General features: G+C 39.3%; 1 protein-coding gene across 2 annotated transcripts in view; it reads right to left on the minus strand.

Annotated features, from left to right (window-relative positions):
- Window positions 1-26,350, minus strand: part of top1.2.S (DNA topoisomerase I, gene 2 S homeolog) — a 74,237-nt gene that overhangs the window by 36,721 nt on the left and 11,166 nt on the right. Inside the window, exons 5-8 of one of the 2 annotated variants that reach the window (XM_018259748.2) lie at window positions 25,588-25,654; window positions 17,868-18,016; window positions 13,541-13,656; window positions 10,569-10,690 (exon numbers count right to left, since the gene is read on the minus strand). In XM_018259748.2, coding sequence (XP_018115237.1) covers window positions 10,569-10,690; window positions 13,541-13,656; window positions 17,868-18,016; window positions 25,588-25,654 — 454 coding nt within the window. 2 annotated transcript variants of the gene reach the window in all.

Below are 26,350 nucleotides of genomic sequence, written 5' to 3' on the forward strand. Positions count from 1 at the left end.
TAGTAGCAAGCAATCTGCCCAGTGTTTGCTTTATTCCCCCCTCCACACAGGAAATTAAACCTTTATAAAACTGTCTGCTTTAATGAAGAACGTGTAAATGTCTAGCAGTGCTTGGGCACCAAAAACATGAATTTGTATTTGGTTTGTTGGAGGAATGATGCAGAATTTTGAATTGCAGAAAATAGCACATCTGGGCAAAAGGTTACAAAGAAAATGATCATTGGTGTATGCTACAAACCACCTTGTATAAGTGACGAGAATGAAGCCCAGCTACTTTTACAAATAGAAGCGGCTTTGCAACCAGGTCAAGTTATTATGGGTGACTGTTTGTCCAGACATTGACTGGGGTAAAAGGGTTGCCAAGTCGGAAAAAGCTATCAGGCTTGTAAATATACTTAACTTTTTATTTCAGCACATTCGAGAACTTACTAGAACTCTTGTATCTTGCAAATAATACCAAACTTATTTGTGTGGGTGAGCATTTAGAGAAAAGCAATCATAACATGGTCTCCTTTGAGATTATGTTGCAGAAACAACTCTTTAACTTTGATAGTATAAGGGTATCTCTGCAACATAAGTAGGAAATGCTTTTCACAGGGTTAAAACAGAACAAAAATGGGATGTTTTTAAAAAAATTTTTATAAATATACATGTCAGTATATTCCCCTTGTAAGCAAGGAATGGCATTGTAAAACAAAACTGTTGTGGTTCAATAGAAGTGTTGGTGTTAAGGTGGGTAAGAAAAGACATGTTTTTAAGGCTTTCAAGTTAGTTGGGACAGCCAAAATGTTTTATCAGGTACAAGGAGGTCAATAAATCATGCATCAGACAAGTTAAAATAGATATGGAAAAGGGCATTGCAGCAAGCAGTAAAAAGAATCCAAAATTATTTTTTAAATATGTAAAAACATGAAGCAGGAAGGGGTGGGACCTTTATCAGAGGGGGGGGGTCAGCTGGTTAATGAGAACAGAATAAAAGCAGATATTCTGAACTGTTATTTTTCATCTACACAAATGAGGAACCAGTTAATGAAGGTTTCATTCTTAAATGAATTGTTCAGTATAAAAATAAAAACTGGGTAAATGGATAGGCTGTGCAAAATAAAAAAGGTTTTTAATATAGTTAGCCACAAATGTAATCTATAAAGGCTGGCGTGACTGGATCACTAACATAACAGAAAACGACTTCCTGCTTCTCAGCTCTTTTGGTTTGTACCGACTGGTTGACCCCCGGTAATCATTGACAGTAACAGTTGCTTTTGAATCTGAACCGAATGCGGAAGATCGATTGCGGAAGATCAATTGCAAACTCACTGAACGTTTATGTCTCATGTGGACCCCCTTCAAGCCGCTAAGAGTTAGGGAGCTGAAATACAATAAGTTGGATTCTGATTATATTAGACACCCAGTCACTCCAGCCTTTATAGATTAAAATTTTGCCTGACCAACTATATTAGAAACATTTTTTATTCTAAAATGAAATTTTATTGGTACTAAAACAGTGAAAAAACAATCTATGCAGTTGGCAGGCCTACCTCATTTGCTTCACCAGTTTAAAAATATTAATAGATAATCAATTGTTTGGCTAGCTGTAGTTTATATACAGTCAGCAGTGACAAAGTTTATTGGATTAACAGAAAATATGCAATATGCATCATAACAAAATTAGACAGGTGCATACATTTGGGCACCCCAACAGAGATATTACATCAATACTTAGTTGAGCCTCCTTTTGCAAAAGTGGCTGTCGAGCATGGACAGCCTGCATCAAATCATCCTATAGATTTTCGATAATTCAACTTGGGGGGGACTGTGACGACCATTCCAGAATATTGTACTTCTCTCTCTGCAAAAATGCCTTTGTAGATTTAGAAGTGTGTTTAGGGTCATTGTCTTGTTGGAATATCCAACCCCTGTGTAACTTCAACGTTGTGACTGATGCTTGAACATTATCCTGAAGAATTTGTTGATATTGGGTTGAATTCATCCGACCCTCGACTTTAACAAGGGCCCTAGTCCCTGAACTAGCCATAGAGCCCCACAGCATGATGGAACCTCCACCAAATTTGACAGTAGGTATCTGGTGTTCTTCTCCCACCATGCAAAGTGATTTTTGTTATGACCAAATAACTATTGTATCAGTCCAAAGCACTTTGTTCCAAAATGACGGTAGCTTGTCTAAATGAGCTTTTGCATACCACAAGCGACTGTGTGTGGCGTGAGTGCAGAAAGGGCTTCTTTCTCATCATCCTGCCATACAGATGTTCTTTGTGCAAATTGCGCTGAATTATAGAATGATGTACAGATACACCATCTGCAACAAGATGTTCTTGCAGGTCTTTGGATGTGATCTCTTGTCTAACCATTCTCACATCCTATGCATATGCGCTCCTGTATTTTTCTTGGCCTACACATCGAAATAGCAGCTCGCACAACTAAAATACAAACAATGATAATTGGCACCAAATCAACCTTCAAAATATTGCCTTCGTGGATTGGTGAACTATAACAAGATCTGCAAAAGGCTATAACCTCTGCTCATGAAATATAGAATACTATGAACCGTGATCGAATGCGTATGGCATTTTCAGTGATTAGGTTTTTTTTTTTTAAATCTTTTTAAGCTTTTTAATGAACTACAGCTAGCCAAACAATTGATTTTCTATTTTTAAACTGGTGAAGAAAATAAGGTAGGCCAGCTGGCCAAGTGCATAGATTGTTGTATAACACATTGTTTTAGTACCAATAAAATTAATTTCAATTTATTTATACCATTTTATTATTAAATAATTAATTGTATTATTAAGCCTAGTGTCTATAGTGGAACATTGTCATTTTTTTTTATTTTGCACATCTATTTATCCAGTTTTTATTTTTACACTGAACTGTTCCTTTTAGTCCCAATCCTAGTAATAGAAATAATGTTGCATGGTTCACGCACAAGGAAATTTTAGAGACTAGAACATGTTAAGATAAGCAAAGGTCCGGCACTGGTTGGTATTTATCCCAGGGTACTTAGAGAGCTTAGTTCTGCGATTGCCAAACCTGTGGTGTAGCGAGACTGGCACATTGCTTATGTGGTGGTGTTATTCAAAAAGGGAACCCGTTCTCAGCCTCAAATCTATAGGACGGTTAGTCTCACATCAGTGGTAGGAAAGCTTTTTGAAGGGGTATTAAAGAATAAGATACTGGACATCATTGCCAATCATAATAGTATGAGTTTGTGCCAGCTTTGTTTTATGCGTAATGGATCTTTTCAGACTAATTTAATTTCCTTTTATGAGAAGGTGAGCAGGGTCCTCAATTCTGGGAAGGCAGTGGATGTGATCTACTTAAAGGACCAGTAACATCAAAAAAATGTTTTAAAAAATTCGTTAGAAAACGGAAAAAAAAACACCAGGACAAATTAAACTTTTAAATTGCAAATCCTTTATTAAGAAATAACTTACTGAAACTCCACTTCCTGTCCCCTACAGAAAAGGCGACACGGCGACCATCCATACTGCGATGATCGATTTCTCCTCCCTGGCTATTGTAGTGACAGCGTGTGAAGGAGGCTGAAGCTGTAGGAGCGTTGGCTGGCGGAGCAGGGTTTGTTCTTCTCCCCAGTCCATGTCTCCTGCACTCAGCCCTCGTGGTTCAACATAGAGTTCGGACAGCAGCAGCATGTCGAGCGGCAGCCCCCTCAGTATCCAGTCCAACAGGTCCGTCAGTCTGGAGATTGCAGAGTCTCACCACCCGCACCAGCACCACAGCCACGGCTTCGGCGTGAATATGCCTCTTCCTGCGGTGTAGCTTTCCTGTGAAGCACATGTGCTGCTGCGCACCAGTGACCCGTCTAGTCTTACACAGGAGCCGGATACTTGGGAAGATGCACCAAAGTACTTTTAACAACTATACACTGGTGATATAATAACACTCGCCCCCCCGTCAACCACCGATACCATATCGCCCCCCGTTTCCGCCCCAGAAGGGCCCGCGCCCTACAGGAAAATACTATTAATGAGGCGCCATGGTCCCTAGGTACCTGTAAGGAGCACTTACATAGTGCTGACAGAAGCGCCGAGTGGCGGGGGAGCTCTAAATAACGGCTGTGTATCGGTGGTTGACTGGGGGCGAGTGTTATTATTTCACCGGTGTATAGTTGTTCAAGTACTGGGTGTTATCTGCACTTTTGTGCATCTTCCCGAGTATCCGGCTCCTGTGTAAGACTAGACGGGTCACTGGTGCGCAGCAGCACATGTGCTTCACAGGAAAGCTACACTACAGGAAGAGGCATATTCACGCTGAAGCCGTGGCTGTGGTGCTGGTGCAGGTGTTGAGACTCTGCAATCTCCAGACTGACGGACCTGTTGGACGGGATACTGAGGAGGCTGCCGCTCGACATGCTGCTGCTGTCTGAACTCTATGTTGAACCACGAGGGCTGAGTGCAGGAGACATGGACTGGGGAGAAGAACAAACCCTGCTCAGCCAGCCAACACTCCTACAGCTTCAGCCTCCTTCACACGCTGTCACTACAATAGCCAGGGAGGAGAAATCGAGCATCGCCGTATGGATGGTCGCCGTGTCGCCTTTTCTGTAGGGGACAGGAAGTCGAGTTTCAGTAAGATATTTCTTAATAAAGGATTTGCAATTTAAAAGTTTAACTTGTCCTGGTGTTTTTTTTTCATTGTATTCTAACGAATTATTTAAAAATTTTTGATGTTACTGGTCCTTTAAGACTTTGCAAAAGGATTTGATACAGTGCCACACAAAAGGTTACTGGTTAAATTAAGGAATGTTGGCCTGGAACATACTATTTATAGCTGGATAGAGAACTGGCTAAAAGATAGACTACAAAGAGTGGCAGTAAATGGAACATTTTCTAATTGGACCAGTGTTGTTAGTGGAGTACCGCAGGGCTCTGTACTTGGTCCTTTGCATTTTCAACTTGTTTATTAATGACCTGGAGGTGGGCATTGAAAGTACTGTTTCTATCTTTGCTGATGATACAAAATTGTGCAGAACTATAGGTTCCATGCAGCAATGTGCCACTTTGCAGTGATTTGACTAAATTTGAAAACTGGGCAGCAAACTGGAAAATGAAGTTCATTGTTGATAAATGCAATGTGAAAATGCACTTTGGCAAAAATAACAAATGCAAGTTATACACTAAATGGCAGTGTGTTGGGAGTTTCTTAACCAAGAAGGATCTCGGGGGGTTTGTAGATAAGTTGTCTAATTCCGGGCAGTGTCATTCTGTGGCATTTAAAGCAAATATAGTAATTTCTTGTATAAAAAGGGCATTAACTCAAGGGATGAATTTTATTCTTTATAGGTCCATGGTAATGCCTCATCTGTATGTAGTATGTAGTGCAGTTTTGGGCTCCAGTCCTTAAGAAGGATATAAATGAGCTGGAGAGAGTGCAGAGACGTACAACTAAACTGGCTGGAGGGAATGAAGACTTAAATTATGAGGTAGACTGTCAAGGTTGGGGTTGTTTACTCTGGGGGGGGGGGGGGGAAGAAAAAAAAAAAAAAAGACTCTTTAGAAGGGTCATGATTACACTTTACAAGTTCATTAGTGGACATTATAGACAAATAGCAGGGGACCTTTTTACCCATAAAGAGAATCGCCGCACCAGAGAGCACACTTTCAGAGTAGAGGCAGGCCCAGTAGAGGCAAGCTCCCCAGTGCTCCAGCACATGCATGCGTGCGCTCACGGGGTTGAAAATTGGTATAGCAAGGAATGTTTTTCTGAATGAGATATTAAAACCTGTTTGTGCTCAGTAACATTTGAGCTTCCATAAACAGCAGACTACTTGTTTTATTTTAAGTGCTGGATGAGCTCTACAACATTTTAACTTTTAAGAGACACTTAAACGAATATACTTTTCCTTTAACACATACTGTACTAACAATTCCATACACTAGTGCAAAGGTAGAGTGGAATAATAATCAGAGACAATGTAATTATCCGCTAAATGCTACTGACCTTCCACAGTATGAGCCACTCTACCATCATTAAGCAAAGTCATTTATTTACAGCTTGGGAGCACTGTGATAAGGGCAAGCATGTGTTATATAAAATAATTTAACTGCCAGAAATCGTTAAGATTAGACGCATTACATTCTTTTGTCTGGAGTCGCCAAGCACATCATAAAAGCATGAAAATTTGATTAGGGTTGGGACCAGAAAAGGAAATCAAATCCCTATTTCACACAGTAAGTTATCATAAAAATATTGTCAAATATATATGCTGCCTCACAATAGCCCTTTCGATATCTGGAGTGCTGCTTTTTCTTCCATGTATTAAACCAACACATCTGTTCTGAGCATTATTGGACCCTGCTTATTAAAATGCAAGATGGCACATGGTCAGGATGTTTTTACACTTGTTATGTATAGATGAAGCAGATAATGATGCAGATAGTTCAAATAGCTCACCATTTAAAGGGAGAAAAAAAATCATAGCTGGCTGCAATTTCTTTGGTTAATACGGCTATTTTAGGAAGACTAATCTCAATAGAGGGCATGTTAGCTCTAGATATGGAAGACTTAACTGCACTGATCAGACTAAAAGCGATGGGTCAACTGGTCATATCACTACATCAAAGTCTAGGTCTATGTACTTCAAGGTGTTCTAGTGACTCCCGTTAACATGCAAAACCTGGTCAACTGTGGCTGTGCTCAATATGACGAATTGGATTCCTCTTAAACTAACTGCTTATATATTTTGGTGAGGAAAACGTACTGAACTCAACTGTGCATTTTAAAGCTTTAAAGAAATGTGTATGTGTAAGTCGAAGATTTTCATTCATCCAGGTCATGATATACAGTATCTAATAGGATCATGTCCAAAGCAACTGGACTGAGTTTTTCTTGAAACCGTTTTTACCACTCATCAAATCAGCTTCTTCAGCTCAGAGGAGTACTGAAAGCAATTTGGATAAGTTTTGAAACATTTTCAAGAAAACTAAAAATGGCAGTTGCTTTATACATTAAATTTTACTAGATACTGTCCAGCTGTAGAGAATATTTTTAATAAAATGAACTTAGTTTACAATATCTTGGGAGCGTGGTAACACAGCCTTCAGCTTATTTGTACTGTTATTTATCAAAAGCTGCAAAGTCCCTAGCTGGCTGTGCTTACTTTAAGGCTAGATACACACAAGCATCTCTGTGCTGCTCATGTCCAGAAGGGAAGACAGATTAAGGAAGGGTCCAGTAATTTCTCAGTGTGTGTGCACTCACAGCATAAAACATCCCCGCTTGCAAACTTCTGATGCAGAAAATAGTTCTAAAAGTACTTCCTATATTATGGTTTGTGATTTTATTCTTGTTTATCCATACACTAGAAATTATCAAGGTTCTCACCTCAAAAGCAGAAACTGAGGAGCATATGTCACACTTAGGGGCACATTCACTTAGCTCGAGTGAAGGATTAGAATGAAAAATACTTCAAATTTCGAAGTATTTTTTTGGCTACTTCGACTTGAACGATTCTAACTTAAAATCGTTTCGACTATTCGATAGTCGAAGTACTGTCTCTTTAAAAAAAAAAACTTCGACCACCTACTTCGCCACCTAAAACCTACCGAGGTACAATGTTAGCCTATGGGGAAGGTCCCCATAGGGGATATTTTTTTATCCAAGGAAAATCATTCGATTGATGAATTAAAATCCTTCGAAACATTCGATTCGAAGTAATTAATCGTTCGATCGACCGATTTTTCCTACGATCATTCGAACAAATGAATTGCGGTTAATCCTTCGACTTTGATATTCGAAGTTAAAGGATTTAACATCGACGGTCAAATATCGAGGGTTAGTTAACCCTCGATATTCGACCCTAAGTATTATATTACATATATATGTGTTTCATGCCTGTGTATAGCTTGAAGTGTACAAATTTGATTTTAAGGGGTGGACTTTTTTTTAATTTTAGTAATATCAGTAGCAGTCTACTCTACTGTTTACTACAACCAAGTTCTTTTCTCAGCATCACATGAGTTACATTATGCTATTCCATATTTTCTCTGTAACAGCCATGCTTTTATTAATTGGGAACAGTTGAGTTATTTAGGATGAAAAGATGAAAATATATGAGGACAAAAATGAAGGAACAGAAAAGAAAAGCACTGCATGCATTTTTCATAAGCAGATTTTAACAAAGCAGATGTCTGGCAAAGGGCGTGCTTTGAATTCATGCCCTAAACTGGCAGTAGTATCATCAGTAGAAGAATGATGAAGACAGGAAAATATCAAACAGGTCAAAAGATGAAGGATCAAGATTATATTTGGCCCTTAAAAAAAAGCTACTAGCTTGTCATTTATCCCAGCCCAGCTGTGGTAGCAAGTGCTAATTCAGAAGGAATGAGATCACAGCACACAAGGGTAGAAATAGGAATGATTATCCAAGATAATTGCTAGATTTTGTTCCTGTCATTACAAATTCCATACTTTTATCAGGTTCTTGGATTGCTTTAGCCCACTACCTGTTTTCAGTGCAGGCCACAAGAGGTATGGCAACTTTTTGGGTTTATAAAGTGGAAAAGGTTTTTTTCTTTTCCATTATCCTATTGCAATACGACTCTACTATTGCTAGGGCAATTAAACCAGACGTCACAGCCATTACCACATTACTCACCACCTTATCCCCTTGTCATTTTTGTAGGACCTATTAGATGGTTGCTTTAGATTTCTTTTTTAAAACTGGCCATTCATGTAGATCCAACAAATACATTTCATGGAATCATACAGAAAAAAAGCCATTTAAAAACAATTTGTGAAATTGCTCAGAAAGCTCTTCTGAACACATTTGAAATAGTTTTAAGATATTCGCAATTTTTACAATGCAGATCTAATTCAATTAGCAGTTCTGCCAACTGACCTGACAGTTTTGAAACGAGTCACCTAAAGTTTGTCTGCCCTTTTCTAAGTAGAGCAAGATCAGGCTGCTATAGTAATTTGTGTCCAACTTTCAGGCCAGTCAGTAGAACTTACCAAAAAATAGTGCTGTTGTATGAATTTCATTTTATTTGTAATGTCAAAACGGATTATAGCTTGAAAACTATAGAGGGGGGATAATGTAAAATACAAAAGTGTTCAGAAGAGCACTCTGAGTAGTTTTATTTGAGGGTTTACGTTATCTTTTACTGGGGCAAAATATCACAGGATAACATGTCTCACTGTGGAATACATTCCTTACACAGCTTTCCATTAGAAAAGTAATATAGTACAGGTAACAGATTGTAAATGAATATATGAACATGTAGCGCTAATTAACAATAACATTAGCAAGGTATGAAAACAGCTGCTTCAATCCACAAAACAGAAACCTTTTTAGCACGTGGAAAAATAAATGCTACAGTATGGATCGATCATAAAACGCAAGTATCGAGCCCTGGAAAGCTTTAAAATAAACACTCAAGTCAGAAACCCTAAAATGAAAGATGAAAAAAAAAGCCCTATTTGATACCAGACTCACTGCACAGCTGGTTGAACATATTTTTCATTTATATGACAAAGAACATCAGAGATTCGAGAATGTAAAAAGGTCTGCACCTAAAAAGAAAAATAAACCAGCTCTGAAGAGAATGACCTTTGCATCTACACAGACTTCATCATACTTGGGAAAAATTGGTTTTCCTTTCCGAGTCTTAAACATGCTGGATAATTTGCGTTATGCTACAAGAACCTAACAAAGTTCATCAGAAAGGAGGGAAGAGGTGATTTATTCAATGCCACCCATATTCTCAACGTTTCAGTTAATTTTTCTCTAGGATGTATTTTTCTGTACAAAAGGAAGACCAGGGTAAGAAATTGCATTTAAAGAGTATTTACAGATTTGAAGTGGCTACTGGATATTTTGTTGGAATCACAGAATATGATTTAAGAAATAGAGGAAAGAAATAATGCCATCATTTCTCATCCCCCCGAAACATTATCACTGTTCTATATCAATCTGTACCCTGCTCTCCTTTAGCACATCCATATAACATATAAATAAACTTACTTATAAAGTCCAAAAAGCTTTCCTTTGTGTAATCTCTATTGAAAGCTACTCTTGAAAAACATGGAGTACTCAAGTCCATGGATTGCACCAGTCTATTTTATAAACATACAGTAGGTAATTTATATTGGGTGCTTCTCTTGTTTTGAAGGGTTGGTTGTATCATGGGAAAATGTTCCATAGTGTAGGAGCAAAAAATAGAAATATGAATACTTTTGCAGAGGAGGTAATCCCTAATGTTTATTATGTCACACTAAACACACACCTCCCCAAAAATGTATAGAGTGTTTAGTGTGACATAAGGGATTTTCTCCATGGTTCATCTGCTGTCATAGTATCAGTATGTTTTACATAGCCACTGAAAGGTCTTGACCCCTTCTCTTTACACTGCACCGGAACTATTACTTGGTGTGCTCTACCTAAATCAGTAGCCTATAACAGCCAAATATTTGCTTGCAATAGACAAAACTTGACAATTTGTTGCATTCCTAATAAAGGAGTGGATGCCAAAGCTTAACCTACAACCTGTCTAAGGGAGGTAGCAGTTTATTGGTGAGTCTACTTTGGTTACCTTTCTCCAATCCACGAAGAAGTTATTGCGAAAGATCTCCTTGGTTGTATATTCATGGTCCAACATTTTTGCAAAGAAACTTGCTACTTCTTCTGCTTGTAGACTTAATGATAAAGGTTTACCTGTAACAGATGACCAGAAACAACGTATAACCTTATTGCTCAATTCACGTGGTTTTATTCAGTGCATTCTAATATCACTTTGCCCCCGCTTTGCTTCTCATTTGCAGTGGTTCTTGTTCAACATGAGTTGTAATGTAAAACAAAGTTGATCATATGCCCATAGACAACATTCATAAATACATTATTGACAAGAGTTTAGTGCTGTGTTTTGCTTGAAGACGTTTCACCAGTCATCCAACTCAGAGGACATCTGTAGAAACAAGTGAAATCAACTGGATGCGCTGTGTTTTTCTTGAAGACATTTCACCAGTCATCCAACTGGCTTGAAGAAAGCCAGTTGGATGACTGGTGGAGTGTCACAGAAAAACACAGCAAATCCAGTTGATTTGACTTATTTCTACAGATATACCATGACTTGGTCTTGGATGAATCTTCACAAACTGTTTATAGTGGGACTTCAGAACCCAACTTCTTTTGTTGTTGCAGAATTAAGTGTGTCAAGTAACACAATGGCTACAATCTGCTGGTGTTGCCATTACATGCCTCTGCTCACAATCCCTAAAGCTGGCCATAGACACAAAGATCTGATCGTACGAATCGAGGATTCATACTATTTTCGGAACATGTGTGGAGAGTCCCGACATTTTTCGTCCGGTGGAGATCGGTCGTTTGGTCGATCAGACAGGTTAGAAAATTTCTGTCGGCTGCTGATAATATCTCTGCGTGTATTGCCGATCGTACGATTTTCAGTGGGAGACTGTCACTAGCTTTGGTTGGACATAGATATCGTACGATTGCTGTCAGGGGCAGAACATTGCTAATCTGTTCTTTAACTAATCTGACTGGTAAGACTTTGATCTGAATGGTTAGTGGCGGGTCGGGAGATGGGAAAGTCCGATCGTACGATGATTCGTACGATCGGATCTTTGCATCTATGGCCAGCTTTAAATGAGTGTCAACATCATTCACTTTTTGGTTTAAGACAATGCAATATATGCATTAAGTTCAGCTGGTTTATGGTTAGACTGTGAATGTAACAAACACAGTCTATTAATGCACATTTGCTGTGTGTGTGTTGAAGGCCATATGTAATGGTTTAATGCTGCAGTACACAAGACTTTATTCAAATCTACAAACAAGGGAAAGTTGTGCTCACCACTAGTTTTTAAAATCATTAGGCGGGGGTGCAATGAGGGTGTGACCACAAAATACATATAGACAAATACAAGATTCCTCTGCACTCAACCCATTATCAATATATTTAAGACAGAGACATTTTGTGCATACTGCTACTGAAAAATGCCTTACCCTTTAAACAAAACAGGGATTGTTTGTCCATATATTGCAATATATTTAAGCTGGCCAACTACGTCAAAGTCATCCCATATCTGGCCAGTCCTATGCTCAATTTTCATCTGATTCATTAAGAATTCTATGGTTTAATTAAACCATAAAAGCAATATATGGACAAACAATCCCTGTTTTGTTTAAAGGGTAAGGCATTTTTCAGTAGCAGTATGCACAAAATGTCTCTGTCTTAAATATATTGATAATGGGTTGAGTGCAGAGGAATCTTGTATTTGTCTTTATTCAAATCTACGCCATGGGATATGCAGTGTCAAGGTTGCATTTCAGAAAAGCAGGAATATGTGCTGCTCAATTTGTCAGGCTAGCTGAGCACGCTACAGATTTTGATGTATACTTTCATTACTCTAGACTGACATGTTATAAAGCAAAACAGAATGCATAAATCAGCATTGTAAAATGGAAATTGCCGTGTTCCTACCTTTAGATGTCAATTTGTATTAGCCTGTTTAATGAGGCACTTAATTGCATTAATAGTTGGCTAGTAATTACAGAAAAAGAAAGTTTAGTTTCAACTTCTAAATTATTAGAAGAGTTATAGTTACAATAGTTTGTTGTTTATTTTTTTTATTTTTGTATAGCTATTTCTAGTTGTTTTGTCTTTCACACTAAAAATGTATGGATTACATCAAAGTTGGCCTATCCAGTGAATTTCATAATAATGGACCTCCTGCCCATGCACTGTGCACGAACACCTCATATTACATGAATTCTCAATCTCAACCCTTATATCAGAGCAATAAGTTACAGATCAAGCAGATGGAATGTTCGGTAGGTGATTTATGGGAAGAATTTACTCAGTAGCGTCACTAGAGGGGGCGGGCCCTGGTGCGTGATGCGCAGCCGGGCCCGGGCCCCGCCCCCCTCCGTACGGCCGCATTTGTCAGTGGCGCACGGGCTACCGGGGGGCCCTGAGGGGGTGCGGGCCCTGGCCCACTTGCACCCACTGCTCCCTCGGTAGTTCCGCCACTGAATTTACTGGATATTTAATTCTGCCTAACCTTAAGTAATTTTTTCTGCACAAAACGTGCCGCTGGTGTTAAGAGATATAAAGAGGATTGTTTGTTGATTGATTTGATTGTTTAAATCTAGTAAACACTGAATAAGAGGATGCAACTGTATAAAACAGGGCAAAATCTATACGAGACAAAATGTGAAGATGTTAAAATCAGTATCCTGCTTCTCATGTTTTTTCACATTTATCACCAAATTGAAAACCATTCAGATCTTTGCTTTCATTTCCAAACTTGTAATACAAAATAAAAAAATTTGTTATTTGTACGGTTAACATTACCAATTCGTTTGTGAATGGCTGTCATAAAATATTTGTCCCAGATGGCCAGTGGTCATATTCAGGAAGAGCCTAGGGTTTTACCATTACCTGATCCTGCATCTAGAGAAACCTGGATCAAGACAGTAGTTTGCAAGATCACAACACGGAACATTAAGGCCACTGATTAATGGAATTCAAGATGATTTGTTTACCGTCATAATAAAGTTTCACATTCTCCTGCAACGGCTCATAGGGTGGAGCAAAAAAGGGGCCTTTATGTTCCAGAAACTTCCACTTTATGCCATCTTCATACTTTTCTTCCTCCCACCTGCCAAAATGGAAATGAAGCATTAGTACAGTTCCAGATTCCTACTGGGAAACATCCATAAGAAAAACGGCCGCTCACAAAAAAAGAAAGATGGATTTGGGCTATGTTAAAGCTTTCATTCTGCAGGATATTTTTACAGTTCCCATGAAGATCATTGGCAGATTTTGTAGTGGCTAGTGGCATGATATATTTTACTCCCACATGGAAAGAGAAAACGAGTCATAATAGAATAGTGCCATTAACCCTGGCATTGCAGTCTTTGCTGTTGGGTCATAATCAAAAAGAATATTAGCTGAAATTTATCAGTCATTTAGTAAACTTCAATTTCATGAACTGCATACCTTACTTTAAAGAATTTATTAAAAAAAGCAGAAAAATATAGTCTTATTAAAAACACCCTTTCCCTTCATGTACCGTATCTAGTCCTTTGGTCCATAGTCATACGTATTTGCTACTTCAGCAATCCTCATTTCATTGTAGAGTTCTATACTAATTGTATGGCTGGCATAGACGACTGTAAAGCTCTGTGCTGGCAGCAGCAGGGGTTCTTTCTAAACCCTTCTGGCAGTTAAGTGCACCCATGAGCTCAAGCACATTCAGTAAAAGTTCAGTACGATTTACTTAACTAGGTAATTTATTGCCATCTCATTCCATCTATTACTTGACCTAAATAATTAGCCTATGTCAGTGAAGTTGCTTACCCATGAATCCTAACTGCAACTTTCTTACATGTATCAGTTCCTCAATTAGTTCTGCTGCATCCAGCCTTCTCTTGTGCAAGACTTTTTACTTTAAATGGATCATGGTCTTGACCATACCTGTTAAAGGGTTAGTATATTCTCTTTTCTCTATTGGTTTAATCAAGCTTTTTATTTACTCCGCTAAACAGAGCAAATGGTGAATGAGAAGCTTCGTGTTTGCAACTTTCCAGTTCTTGCAAAGTAGTTAATTATGGGCTTAGGCAAAACAGTCACAGTGAAGGGAGATTGTTGTTCATATAGAGCTCATTATCTCTAGTTAAAGGGATACTGGCATGGGAAAAAGATTTTTTTTAAAAATGAATCAGTTAATAGTGCTGCTCCAGCAGAATTCTGCACTGAAATCCATTTCTCAAAAGAGCAAACAGATATTTTTATATTCAATTTTGAAATCTGACATGGGGCTAGACATTTTCAATTTCCCAGCTGCCCCAAGTCATGTGACTTGTGCTCTGATAAAATTCAATCACTCTTTACTGCAAGTTGGAATGATATCACCCCCCTCCCTTTTTCCCCCCAGCAGCCAAACAAAAGAACAATGGAAAGGTAACCAGATAGCAGCTCCCTAACACAAGATAACAGCTGCCTGGTATAGCTAAGAACAACACTCAATAGTAAAAACCCATGTCTCACTGAGACACATTCAGTTACATTGAGAAGGAAAAACAGCAGCCTGCCAGAAAGCATTTCTCTCCTAAAGTGCAGGCACAAGTCACATGACCAGGGGCAGCTGGGAAATTGACAAAATGTCTAGCCCCATGTCAGATTTCAAAATTGAATATAAAAAAAAAATCTATTTGCTCTTTTGAGAAATGGATTTCAGTGCAGAATTCTGCTGGAGTAGCACTATTAACTGATGTGTTGAAAAAAAACAGGGAGGGTACCTGCCTGGCAGTCCCCAAGCTTTGCACCCTAGGCACATGCCTCTTCTATTTACCCCTAGTTCTGGTCCTGAGCTGTGTGAAATAGTGCTTTGTTTACGCCTTTATAACATAAAACATATAGGCAGAAAATTCTCAGCATGAAAGCTGTATAATTTGTTTTTGCGTAATCTTGCTTCTCCTGCATCTCTTTGGTGAAACTGCTAAAATATATATAAGATAGCAAAGCTGCCAAATTACATATCTTAATTCAAGAAGCATTTAGGAACATTTTCATTTGAGAATCTTTGCATAACAAAATTAGTAGGTTTTTTGGAATTGCACCTTATACTTTGGAGAAGAAAAACGAAAGTTTATGTTGGGTAGCACATTAGTGTTTGGAGCATAAAAAGGGAAAACTGCTTATCCCTAGTTTACAAGAAATCAGATGGTCCAATTGTAAAACATACTGTAATCAGCTCATCACTGTAATTGGATATTGAAAACAAATGCCGTCATTCTGAAATCAGAAATGCTACTATACAAATTAACTTTTTTCTGAGGCTTCTGAACGAGGCTAGACGGCACAGCTAATTTCACTGCTCCTGAAGTTTAGGATTTAGCTTTGTGATTTTGCATCTCTCTCTTTTACAGTTACAACAACCTGTATGATCTGGGGTCCATCGGATTCTATCTTGTCAGACTTGATATTGAATCTGCTGAAAGCCTTTTATCTCAGCACTGCTATAAAAACAGCAAAGATAATTCCTTTGCTTTATAATCCAGAAACAATGCCTAGAAGCTTCAAAGAAAGAGTCAAATTCTGCTGCCTCAAACACAAAAGGAAATTGAATAAAACTTGTACAAACCATCCCAAAACCCTTTCACTGCCTGCTGTTAGACCAACGTGGCTTTGGCAAGTTTCAGCCATTATCTACAGCTGTGCTACTTCTTGGCTTACATCACAAATTACAGTATGAAAGTCACAGATTGAAATGCAGATTGCTAGGAGAAAGCAACATTGCCCTTATTTGAATTTGGACAGTAGACCTTAAAGAGAAATTGCATATATATATATGTGATATGTCCCCATGTGGGACCAAAATGTTGGATTAAGTTGTAAAATTGTAAGCAAATAAAAGCACGTTTTCACTTCTACAACAGTGAGTGTTGATCCTCCATTCACTATCAATACATTTTGATTAAATTAAATTTTAATTAAATAAGTTGCTTTATTTTTAAACTCACTTGTTATTGAATTTAAACATGCTACTATTCATGCTGTATACTTAGCTGCTGTTATAAGATGTTATAGGAGGATCAGCACTAGGGGGCGAAAATTTTGAAAAATAGGCCAAGGGGGCACATGCATATTTATTGTTTCATCTCATAAAAAAAAGTTTGCAGTGTGAAAGTAACAGTGCACAATTCCAAATGGTGGATTTGAAGGATATGGTAGTGCAAAGGGAGTGGAATTAGCAAAAGAAGAGGTTCCAGAACATGTGTTACACTGCTGGCTAGCATTTGGGATTGAAAATGCTTTGTAACATTGTTTTTTTCTCTTCTAATAGAATACAGTTGCAATGCAAATTATATCTTCATCCAAAGTTTCTCTCCTCCTTAAAAAATACATGACCCCCCATGTAAATTCCCTCTACTTGGCAAAATCCCAAAACAGTAAAAATTGCACCCCACCTGAAAAAAAAGACAAGTGTTACTCACAACAATTATGATTATGCATAAGAATGATAGGAATCATCACTAGGCAACTAAAGGCATATAACAAGGCACAGAACAACTTCTCAGTTTTTACAACTGTTCTCAATTTTTTACAGTATTGGTTGCTGGTGTCAGTCCCAACTAAATGCTCTACATTCTATATATATATAGCAACCATTTTTGTTGATACTGGACTATAACCCAAGTTTGACTGAACTCAAGTGCCAGTTATTACTCTGCAGCAGTATATAGTGAAAAACTCTCATAAGAACAGGGCATTCATTTCCAAGAAATGGTTTATTTGTAGGTTCTTGAACTGTAAACTTGAGTAAAATAAAATATTTCACTATAATGCTTTAATAATCCGTTAAAGGAGAAGGAAAGGCTTGGTGCACTTGGGGGTGCCAAATGTTAGGAAGCCCCAAGTGATTGTATTGACTTACCTGAAACCCTGGGCCGGTGCTCCTATTAGCAGAAAACTACACCTGCCGGGGTTATACCAGTGAGCACCATGGAGCGATCTTCTTCCGACTTCCTTCTTTGCATGGTTGTGCATGCGCAGAACGAAAAGCCGAACTTTAACTAAAAAGTCGCCTATTTTGTTCAACTGCGCATGCGTTTGCCCTGGGAATTTTGAAGAAAGAAGAAGACGGAAGTGGATCGCTCCTTTAATAATTCTTACAACTGACACTTTGGTCACAAAGAATGTGTGTGCATTATATAACCCATTTTATATGTAATATAAAAACACAATAAAAGATACTGTAGCTTGGAGTTCCATGAGCAGTATTAAAATATGCATTGCTTAAATCCTTATGCAAATACTGTAAAGAGGGAGTAAATTATCTCTATAATATGGAGAATATATACTTACCATCTCCAACGCATCTGTTCTTCTTCTTCTTTCTTCTTAATTTTTAAAGCAGCTGCTGCTTCCTTCTCCTCTTGCGTTTTCTTTTTTGGCTTTCTATCACTTTCTTCCTTCTTGGGTTTTTGCTTACCTTCCTCCGTTTTAATTTTTTTCTGCAATGGAAATCAATAGAAACATATTTCTACACATGACCCCCAACACACAATGTTAGCTACAATACTTCTCTTCACCAATGAGTGGACAGTTAAAAAAAAACTCTAGATAAATTGTATGTACAGTTATGGAAAGCTTATCAGAGATTCAAAAACTACTAGGACTGGCCAAGTTTGTTCCTATTTTTCCTAAGTTTCTTCAGCTATTAGAAAATTTTTTTTACTCTAATTGTGGTCCATAACTAGATAGGTCAGTATCAAAAGTATTTAACTAGAATTCAACTACACAATACAGTATGTGTATGCACCCATACATTTGACCAACTGGACCAGACAAGGTACTGAGCAATCCTCTGAAAAAAGAATTTGCTAGGAATGTGCAACTTTGCAACCTTTATTACATAACTTGTGCATGTACAGCAAATTCTCTGACATTACAATACTGTACACTCAAAACTTTAATTTAAGCAGAAAGGATGTCTGGGAATGTAAAGGCCAGTGTGGATAACTAGCCCAGTGTATAAAAAGTAAAAGTGTAAAAAGTATAGATAATCAATCAATTGTTAGGCATCCCCCCATGTCTTCTCCTAGAAGTCCAACAGTGCACATCACTGAATTCAAATGCAATAAGTCAGTGCTGCCAACTTGCGCTATATTTCTTTTTTTTTTTCTTTAATTGTACATGGACTTTCCAATGATATGTTACTCATTATCAAATATATATAGTCTGCATGGGGAGGAATGTTTCTTAAGCTTGAAAATTGTGTGTCGGATCAAAAAAAGCTGGAGAACCAGACACATTATTTTGCTCCAGGTCTTGTCTACCACAACTGTCAGCCCAGATACATAACCTGGTGGACAGCTTTCTAAAGTTTGCAAATCCAGTAAAGTATTTTAACATTTTTCGGGACAAGAAATCTTTGTAAAAATGCATGTGTTAAGCAAAAGGAGAAAAAAACTCAAATGTGTTGTTTTTTGCCTACAATAACACACCTTAGCAGACACTGAAAACAGAAAAGAACAGCTAGGACTGTAAATGTAAAAGAAAAATTTAAAAAAATTACAAACACTTTAGGTTTATAGAAATTGAAGGCTATTCTTACTCCTGAAAGGTTGTGGTATGCAGTGTTTTGTTACCTTCAGTGCCATATTCATTTAATAATACCTCACACCACCTTGTTGCCATTAATTTTTTGAAAAAAGCCTTTACTCTTGAGGAAAATTAAGCCATCATGATTAAAGGTGAATAAAATAGTTTAGAACAAATTGAATCGAAAGTAGGCTATGCAGGGAATGTCATATGAAAAATATATTCGCACAGAAAATATTTAACTTATTATGGCTTATCTATTTTCTTTTTTGTGTGTGTTATGCTTTGAGTACCCAAGGATGAGTAGAGAATGACAGTGCATTATTAGCAGAGTCATACAGGCATTACCAACAGTAAGCTTTTACTTTCATTTTCAAGCTGCCAGGGAGTATGCACAGTATGTCTGAACACAGAGACATCTACAGGCCATTTGTATAAACACCACATATTCAACCTATATAGGAAAGCATTTGGGCAAATTTAATAAGCAACAACAATTTAGATTGTCCTTGTTTCAGTATTCCTGGTTTCTTAATTCTGACACCATGTTTTCTGTCAGTATAAGCCTTGCATTTGGCTTGTTGACTTTTCACAATGTCAGCAGAAGATGATTTTGTAGGCACAGTATTTTGTGAAAGTTTGATGTCTGCAACATGTAATAGTGCACATCTGTCTGCCATGTAATAATTTAGCAGGAGATGGTTGAGTTGTTGCATGGCACAGTCCTCTGTAGTTATGTAGGAAATCTGTTGTAAATACTTTCCAAGATTTCCCAGTAAGATTTGCTGTCTGTAGTGCCAGTGCCGGATTCGCTGGGCGAGCGCCGGGGCACTGGGGAGCACAGGCGGGCATGCCATCCCCAAAAATGTGCCGCCCTAGGCCCGGGCCAATGTGGCCTCACCACAAATCCGGGCCTGTGTAGTGCTTCTTTCAGACTTCTGTTGAATCGCTCGATTTCTCCATTTGCTTGTAGGTAATACACTGAAGATCTATGCACAATAGTCCTCTCTCTCAAAAAGGATTCAAACTCAGATGAGACAAACTGTGGTCCGTTGTCTGATATTAACTCCTTTGGATTACCTTCTCTGCTGAAGACTGAAGACAGAAATGTTATCACTGTAGCTGATGTTATATGAGAAACAAATGCAATTTCTGTCCATTTACTGTAATAGTCCATCAAGGTTATAGCAAATCTATAGGAGCATCTGTAAAAGGACCAACAATATCAATAGCAAGTTTTTCCCATACTGAATCAGAAAATGGTACTGGTTTGACATCTGGTCTCACCTTAACTTTGTGTACAAAGTTCTTTACACAACCCAGTGAAGTGTTGCTTTGTGATGAAACTTTAGACACTGATTGTGTGGCAGGCACTGGTGCTGTAGTAATGGGACCATCAATTAATTGTAGGTTTAATGCAGCAAAGAGATCCCTTCCAAGTATAGCAGTACCCTTATTCACAATGTAAAAGTCACATTTTGCAGTATTTGATTCAAATTGTACAGTCACTGGCAAGCAACCAAGCACAGGGATTGGATCCTTTAAAGGGGAAGGAAACCTAGTCGGCGCAAACCCCCCACCCCCCGTTTGTTGGCCACCCTCCCTCCTCCCCCCTGGCCTACCCGTCCCGCTGGGCAAATGCCCCTAACTTGTTACTTACCCTTCTGCGCAGGTCCAGTCCAGGGAGTTCACCGACTACATCATCTTCCACGCGATCTTCTTCCTGCTGTGAACGGTGTTTTGGCGCATGCGCAGTAGGATCATTTTGCCGGTACGAATCTACTGCGCATGCTCCAAAAGTCACGCGCATGCGCAGTAGATCGTACCGGCGAAATGATACTACTGCGCATGCGCCGTTCACAGCAGGAAGAAGATTGCTTGGAAGATGTCGTCGGTGAACTCCCTGGACTGGACCTGCGCAGAAGGGTAAGTAACAAGTTAGGGGCATTTGCCCAGCGGGACGGGTAGGCCAGGGGGAGGAGGGAGGGTGGGCAACAAACAGGAGGGGGGGTGGGGGGTTTGCGCCGACTAGGTTTCCTTCCCCTTTAAGTAACTGACCAATTTCAGGGCAGGTGCAACAAGCAGATCTTTTGCAAAGTATTTCAAGAAAATATCCTTTGGTAGTATAGAAGCTGAACCTGTATCAAGCATCATGTTAATGGAGTGTCCCTTGTCAGCAGAAGCAGTACTGACACTGACAGAGCATATAAACTTGTCTGGAATAAATGTATCAGCTTTATCCACACTTAATACTGTAACATTTCTAGTAGCGACTTCATGAACGTTTTTAGCAGAACTACAGCAGATCTAAGCAAAATGTCCTACTTTTGTGCAGTTGCGGCACGATTTATCCTTTGCAGGACATGTAACATGATTTGCAGTGTGTTGTGTTGAACCACAGCTGAAGCAGTATTTTCGATTTGTATTTGCTGTATGGTTTTGCAGTGTAGGTGAATCCCTTTCCTTAGCACTATATTTTGCCTGTGACTGTGCATTATTAGGCCACAGTGCTGAATTCACAATCTGTACTTTCCCAGCAGTTCCCTGACAGTTTTAGCCTCTGCCACTGCTGTTTCAAGTTGACTAGCAACTGTAATAGCCTTTGCAAGGGTTAAATCCTGCTCTAAGAGCAGTCTCTCTCTAATGCGAGGTGAGATTGTTTTTTCCATTTTTTCTATTTGGTCTCTTAGCATTTCATCTGTTAGATTCCCAAACTCACAGGTAACAACCAGCTCTCTCAAAGCTGCTACAAATTGTTCTGTGGATTCACCATTCCATTACGTTGTCCACATTGGCGGAATTTATATCTTTTAGCAACCACATTTACTCTTGGCACGAAAAAGTTCTTTATAGCAGTAAGAGCAGTTTCACAATTATCATCAGGTAATGGTAATGTATAGAATATACGCTGTCCCTCTGCTCCCAGGCAGTGAATATGTAAAGCACGCTTTCTAGCAGCAGAAATCTCCCCTTGGTCAGCAGCAATAATGTAATTTTCATACATACTGATCCAAGCAGTAAAAGGTATAGTAGGCTCACCAGGGTTTGGAAGAAAAGGTGCAGGCTGCTGCAGAGGTAGAAGAGACATCCTTATTGCCATTTGTTATGCTTTGAGTAGCCGAGGATGTTATGCTTTGAGTAGCCGAGGATGAGTAGAGTATAACAGTGCTTTATTAGCAGAGTTATGCAGGCATTACACAACAGTAACTTTCACTTTCAAGCTGCCAAGACGTATGCACAGTATGTCTGAACACAGAGACATCTAAAGACCATTTGCATAAACACCACATGTGTCTTGTTGTTTTGTCACATGTAGTTTACTAGGCCCTTGTGCCTTACCCTGGATGTGCTATTAAAGGCATAACTGGCAAACGTATGCATATTACAATTGCTGTGCCCAAGGCCAGGTCAACAAACCACTTGAGAAACACGTTACAAATTTTGCATCTGAAACTGGCCAAATGTGAAGTAGTTTAAGGCAAATTTGAATTCCTTGGGTCTGGGTGTGACAAAAGCCTTTGGCCCAGTTCTGCCAGGGCACCATAGAAAAAAAAAAAAGTAGTGGTTCCCAGCCCTCATAGGCTCCACCAACAAAAGCCTGACCACAGCCAGGACCAGTGGCCAAAGTTTTCAGAAGGAGGCAGTACAAGCTACAGGGGGGGGGGCGGCAGGTGGTGCGCTGGGGGAGGACAGTACATTTGGAGGGATGGGGAGGGCAAGTGGTGCAATGGGAGCAGTGGGTGGAACTCACACAGGAGTTTGCCATGGGGGTAGTAGGTGCTGGAATTCAACTGGCAATGATTGTTCTATTGCATGTTACTTAATGTAGGGATGATTTATTGTTGCTTAGCAATGTGATGCTATATTTGACCTGTAACAAGGGTTGAACTGGGACAGAGGGAAAAACCCCGGTGGGCCCCGGGACTGCCAGAAGGACCCTTCATTTTGCAGCCCCTGTGAAGCACCAAGGCTGCAGTGCGACCCTGCCTGTAACCCTGTATGATTTTCTTCTTCCTCTTCCTGTGTGTGTTCTCTCTATGAAAGTTCCTGTTGCAGATGTGTTATGCTGAAGTGTTTATGCCAAGTTAGACACACCAACTTCTGTGTGAACAGTTACTTGGTTGCTTTATATGTCACTTACAAAGAAACTGCACATGCATTTCAGATCAGCTCTCTGCCGACAGGTTAGGGGCCCACAGCACCACTGAAAATCTCTGGAAAGACCGACAGAAGCTACGCACATGGTAAGATGGCAGTGAGTTTGGAGTTCAGGTCAGGCATAGCAAAGCTGAATAACCAACTATTAGATATGGAAATTTAAAGTGGAACTGTTTTTATGGAAGGTTGACCTGTGGGAAGTACTTGGCACAGAGACCAGAAAACAATCCTGGGATGAACGAAACAGACAGGCTTGAGCAGTTATTGGCCTACTGTAAAAGACGATCAAACAATTCACATCAGGAAAGAATCTACAGCAAAAGGTATGTGGAATGTGTTGCAGTCACTCCATGAGAGATCAAACAAACAGTAAACTATACCTGCTGCATAAGCTATACAGCAGGAGACTGCAGAAAAATCAGGAAATGCAGGAACAATTAATTGCAACTTTAGAACAAGGAATTGTAGAGGAAATTTTAGCAAAGCTTGCACATCACTGTAACAAAAACGTTCTTTGACCCACTGTAAGCAATTTTATTTCATTTCATTATTTTGAGACAGTTTACAGTTTGTTCAGGATGTCATTCTGTTATGCACTATTTAACAATACAAAAGGCATGCAGCATAACATTCTGTTGGAAAGAGAAAAACACCAATACTATACAATAAACCTCTCACTATTTCCAGTTATTTTAGAGATAAACAACTTTGTACCAGAGCTGTGATTGCTTTTTCAGCAAAGGTCCAAGGTACATGGCTAATGGAGCAGTGGCGGAACTACCGGGGGAGCTAGTGGGCCAGGGCCTGCACCCCCTCAGGGCCCCCTGGGCGCCACTGAAATGCGGGTCCTACGGAGGGGGGCGCCCCTCTCTAGTTACGGTACTGTAATGGAGTGATGATAACAGTACAATCATATAGGGAAACTGCACACTGAAAAATTTTTTGGGAAAGTCTTGGTTGCATTTTACAAATGCATGGTGAAAAGAGATCTAAACTGACAGTTTTAACTATTCCACTTTCGTAAAAGACTGGTGGAGGGATGACTGCAACTCATCTGGAGGGCTATAGGTTATTAGCCAAGTGCTAGGACAGAATTCCCCAACCTTGTTTACCGATGAGGCACATTCAAATGTAAAGAGTTTGGGAGCAACACAGGAATGAAAAAAGTTCATATGGAGTGCCAAATAAGGGCATTCATTGGTTATTTGGTAGCACCATGTAGACTGGCAGTCTGCAAAAGACTATTTGGTAGCGCACTTGGTCTTTGTGTTTTAAACACCTACCTACAAGCCAGGAATTAAAAAAGCACATGCTTTGAGGCCCCTGTGAGCAACATCAAATGGGTCTGTGAGAAACATGTTGCTCACAAGCCACTGGTTAGGGCTGGGACACACTGGGCGATTTGGGGAGATTTAGTCGCCTGGCGACTTATTGCCGCGACTTTCCACGACCAATCTTCCCCGAATGCCTCCCCTCGATCTGCGCCTGGCTAAAATGAAAAATCGCCTGCGCTAATCACACGCGGCGATTCGTTTTCTCAAGTCGCCCGAAGTTTCCTTGTGAGGCAACTTCGGGCGACTTTGGAAAACGAATCGCCGTGTGTGATTAGCGCCGGCGACTTTTCATTTTATCCAGGAGCAGAGTGAGGGGAGGCATTCGGGGAGAAAAGTCGCTGCGATTAGTCGCCTGGCGACTAAATCTCCCCAAATCGCCCAGTGTGCCCCAGCCCTTAGGGATCACTGTCCATTTTGTAAGTGCAATCTAAGATAACCAGTCATTTCACATGCCTGTACACTTACATGGTGTGGTGCAATATCAGCCTGAACCAAAGTTGAAGCTACATGTGATCTGTATTAGAAGCTTGATTACAGAATCATATAGCCCTCCGATAAATGCCATTTAATTCAGACCAGAAATATCTCTAGAATACATCAAAGGCAAATTAAAGGAAAACTATACCCCCTGAACAATATAGGTCTCTATAAAAAGATAAGTGCATAAAACAGCTCATGTGTAAAACCCTGCTTCATGTAAATAAACAATTTTCATAATATACTTTTTTTGGTAGTATGTGCCATTGGGTAATCATAAATAGAAAATTGCCATTTTAAAAAATATTGGCCTCCCCCTGGGATCGTACGATTCACCATGCACACAAACAAACCATACATGAGCCAATTAAAAGACAGAGTTCTATCTTTTGCTTGTGAGTGCACGTGTGTGTTCATCCAAATGTACACACACCCCTGAGAGATTATAGCATTTGTCTGATGAGTGAATAATGACCAGAAAAAAAAAAAAAACACAAAATGCAAACCATTACCTTCTTTTTTGGTTTAGTTTCTGTTTCCGTCTCATTTGCATCTTCCTCTAGTTTCACTTTTTTTGACCTGCAAAATAAAAAATAGGTTTACTAAAAATATTTGGCTATTAATTTATATTTTGTATACAGTACTTTGGCTACTGTGCATTTAATATATTTTAACAGGGATATGATAATTAAATAGAATCAACTGCAAAACGTAAGTCTAAGTACTTTAAAGGAGAACTAAAGCTTAAAAGAAATAGGGCAGAAATGTTTTACATTATGTTTTAGACTTCTGTACCAGCCCAAGGGAACTACTGCCCTTTAGCAGGGAAGATGTGTCTCCAAACCCAAGGCTTAGGTACAGTCCCTTCTCTAGAGTGTTGAATGTTTTCATTCATTTATATTCCCATACTTTCCTTTCATTTTCTATTTCAAAACTCCCCTTAAGAATCAAGATTCTTAAATCAGGTATGGAGTGGTGATACATGCTTTTGCCTTATTTCAGGTAATATGATCTTCTGAAACATTTGTGTGACAGATAGACAGGCTATTTAGCTGAGCAGTTTGAGGCTCCTCCGAGGATTGTAAGTGGGATTATGATCCCAGGTACTAATTGCCCAGAAGTAGGAACTAAGTGTACAGTTTCCCCTCAGGTTAAGGAAAAGTGTGAAAGCTAGGTGTACCCTGAGCTGCTATTCTGTACATTGTCCCCATCCCTGTGGAGGACAGCTACTGACCAACGTGCTCTGAGTATATGCCTATCCACTGTTGATCCTGC

Source organism: Xenopus laevis, chromosome 4S, assembly GCF_017654675.1.
Source record: "Xenopus laevis strain J_2021 chromosome 4S, Xenopus_laevis_v10.1, whole genome shotgun sequence".
NCBI lineage: Eukaryota > Metazoa > Chordata > Amphibia > Anura > Pipidae > Xenopus > Xenopus laevis.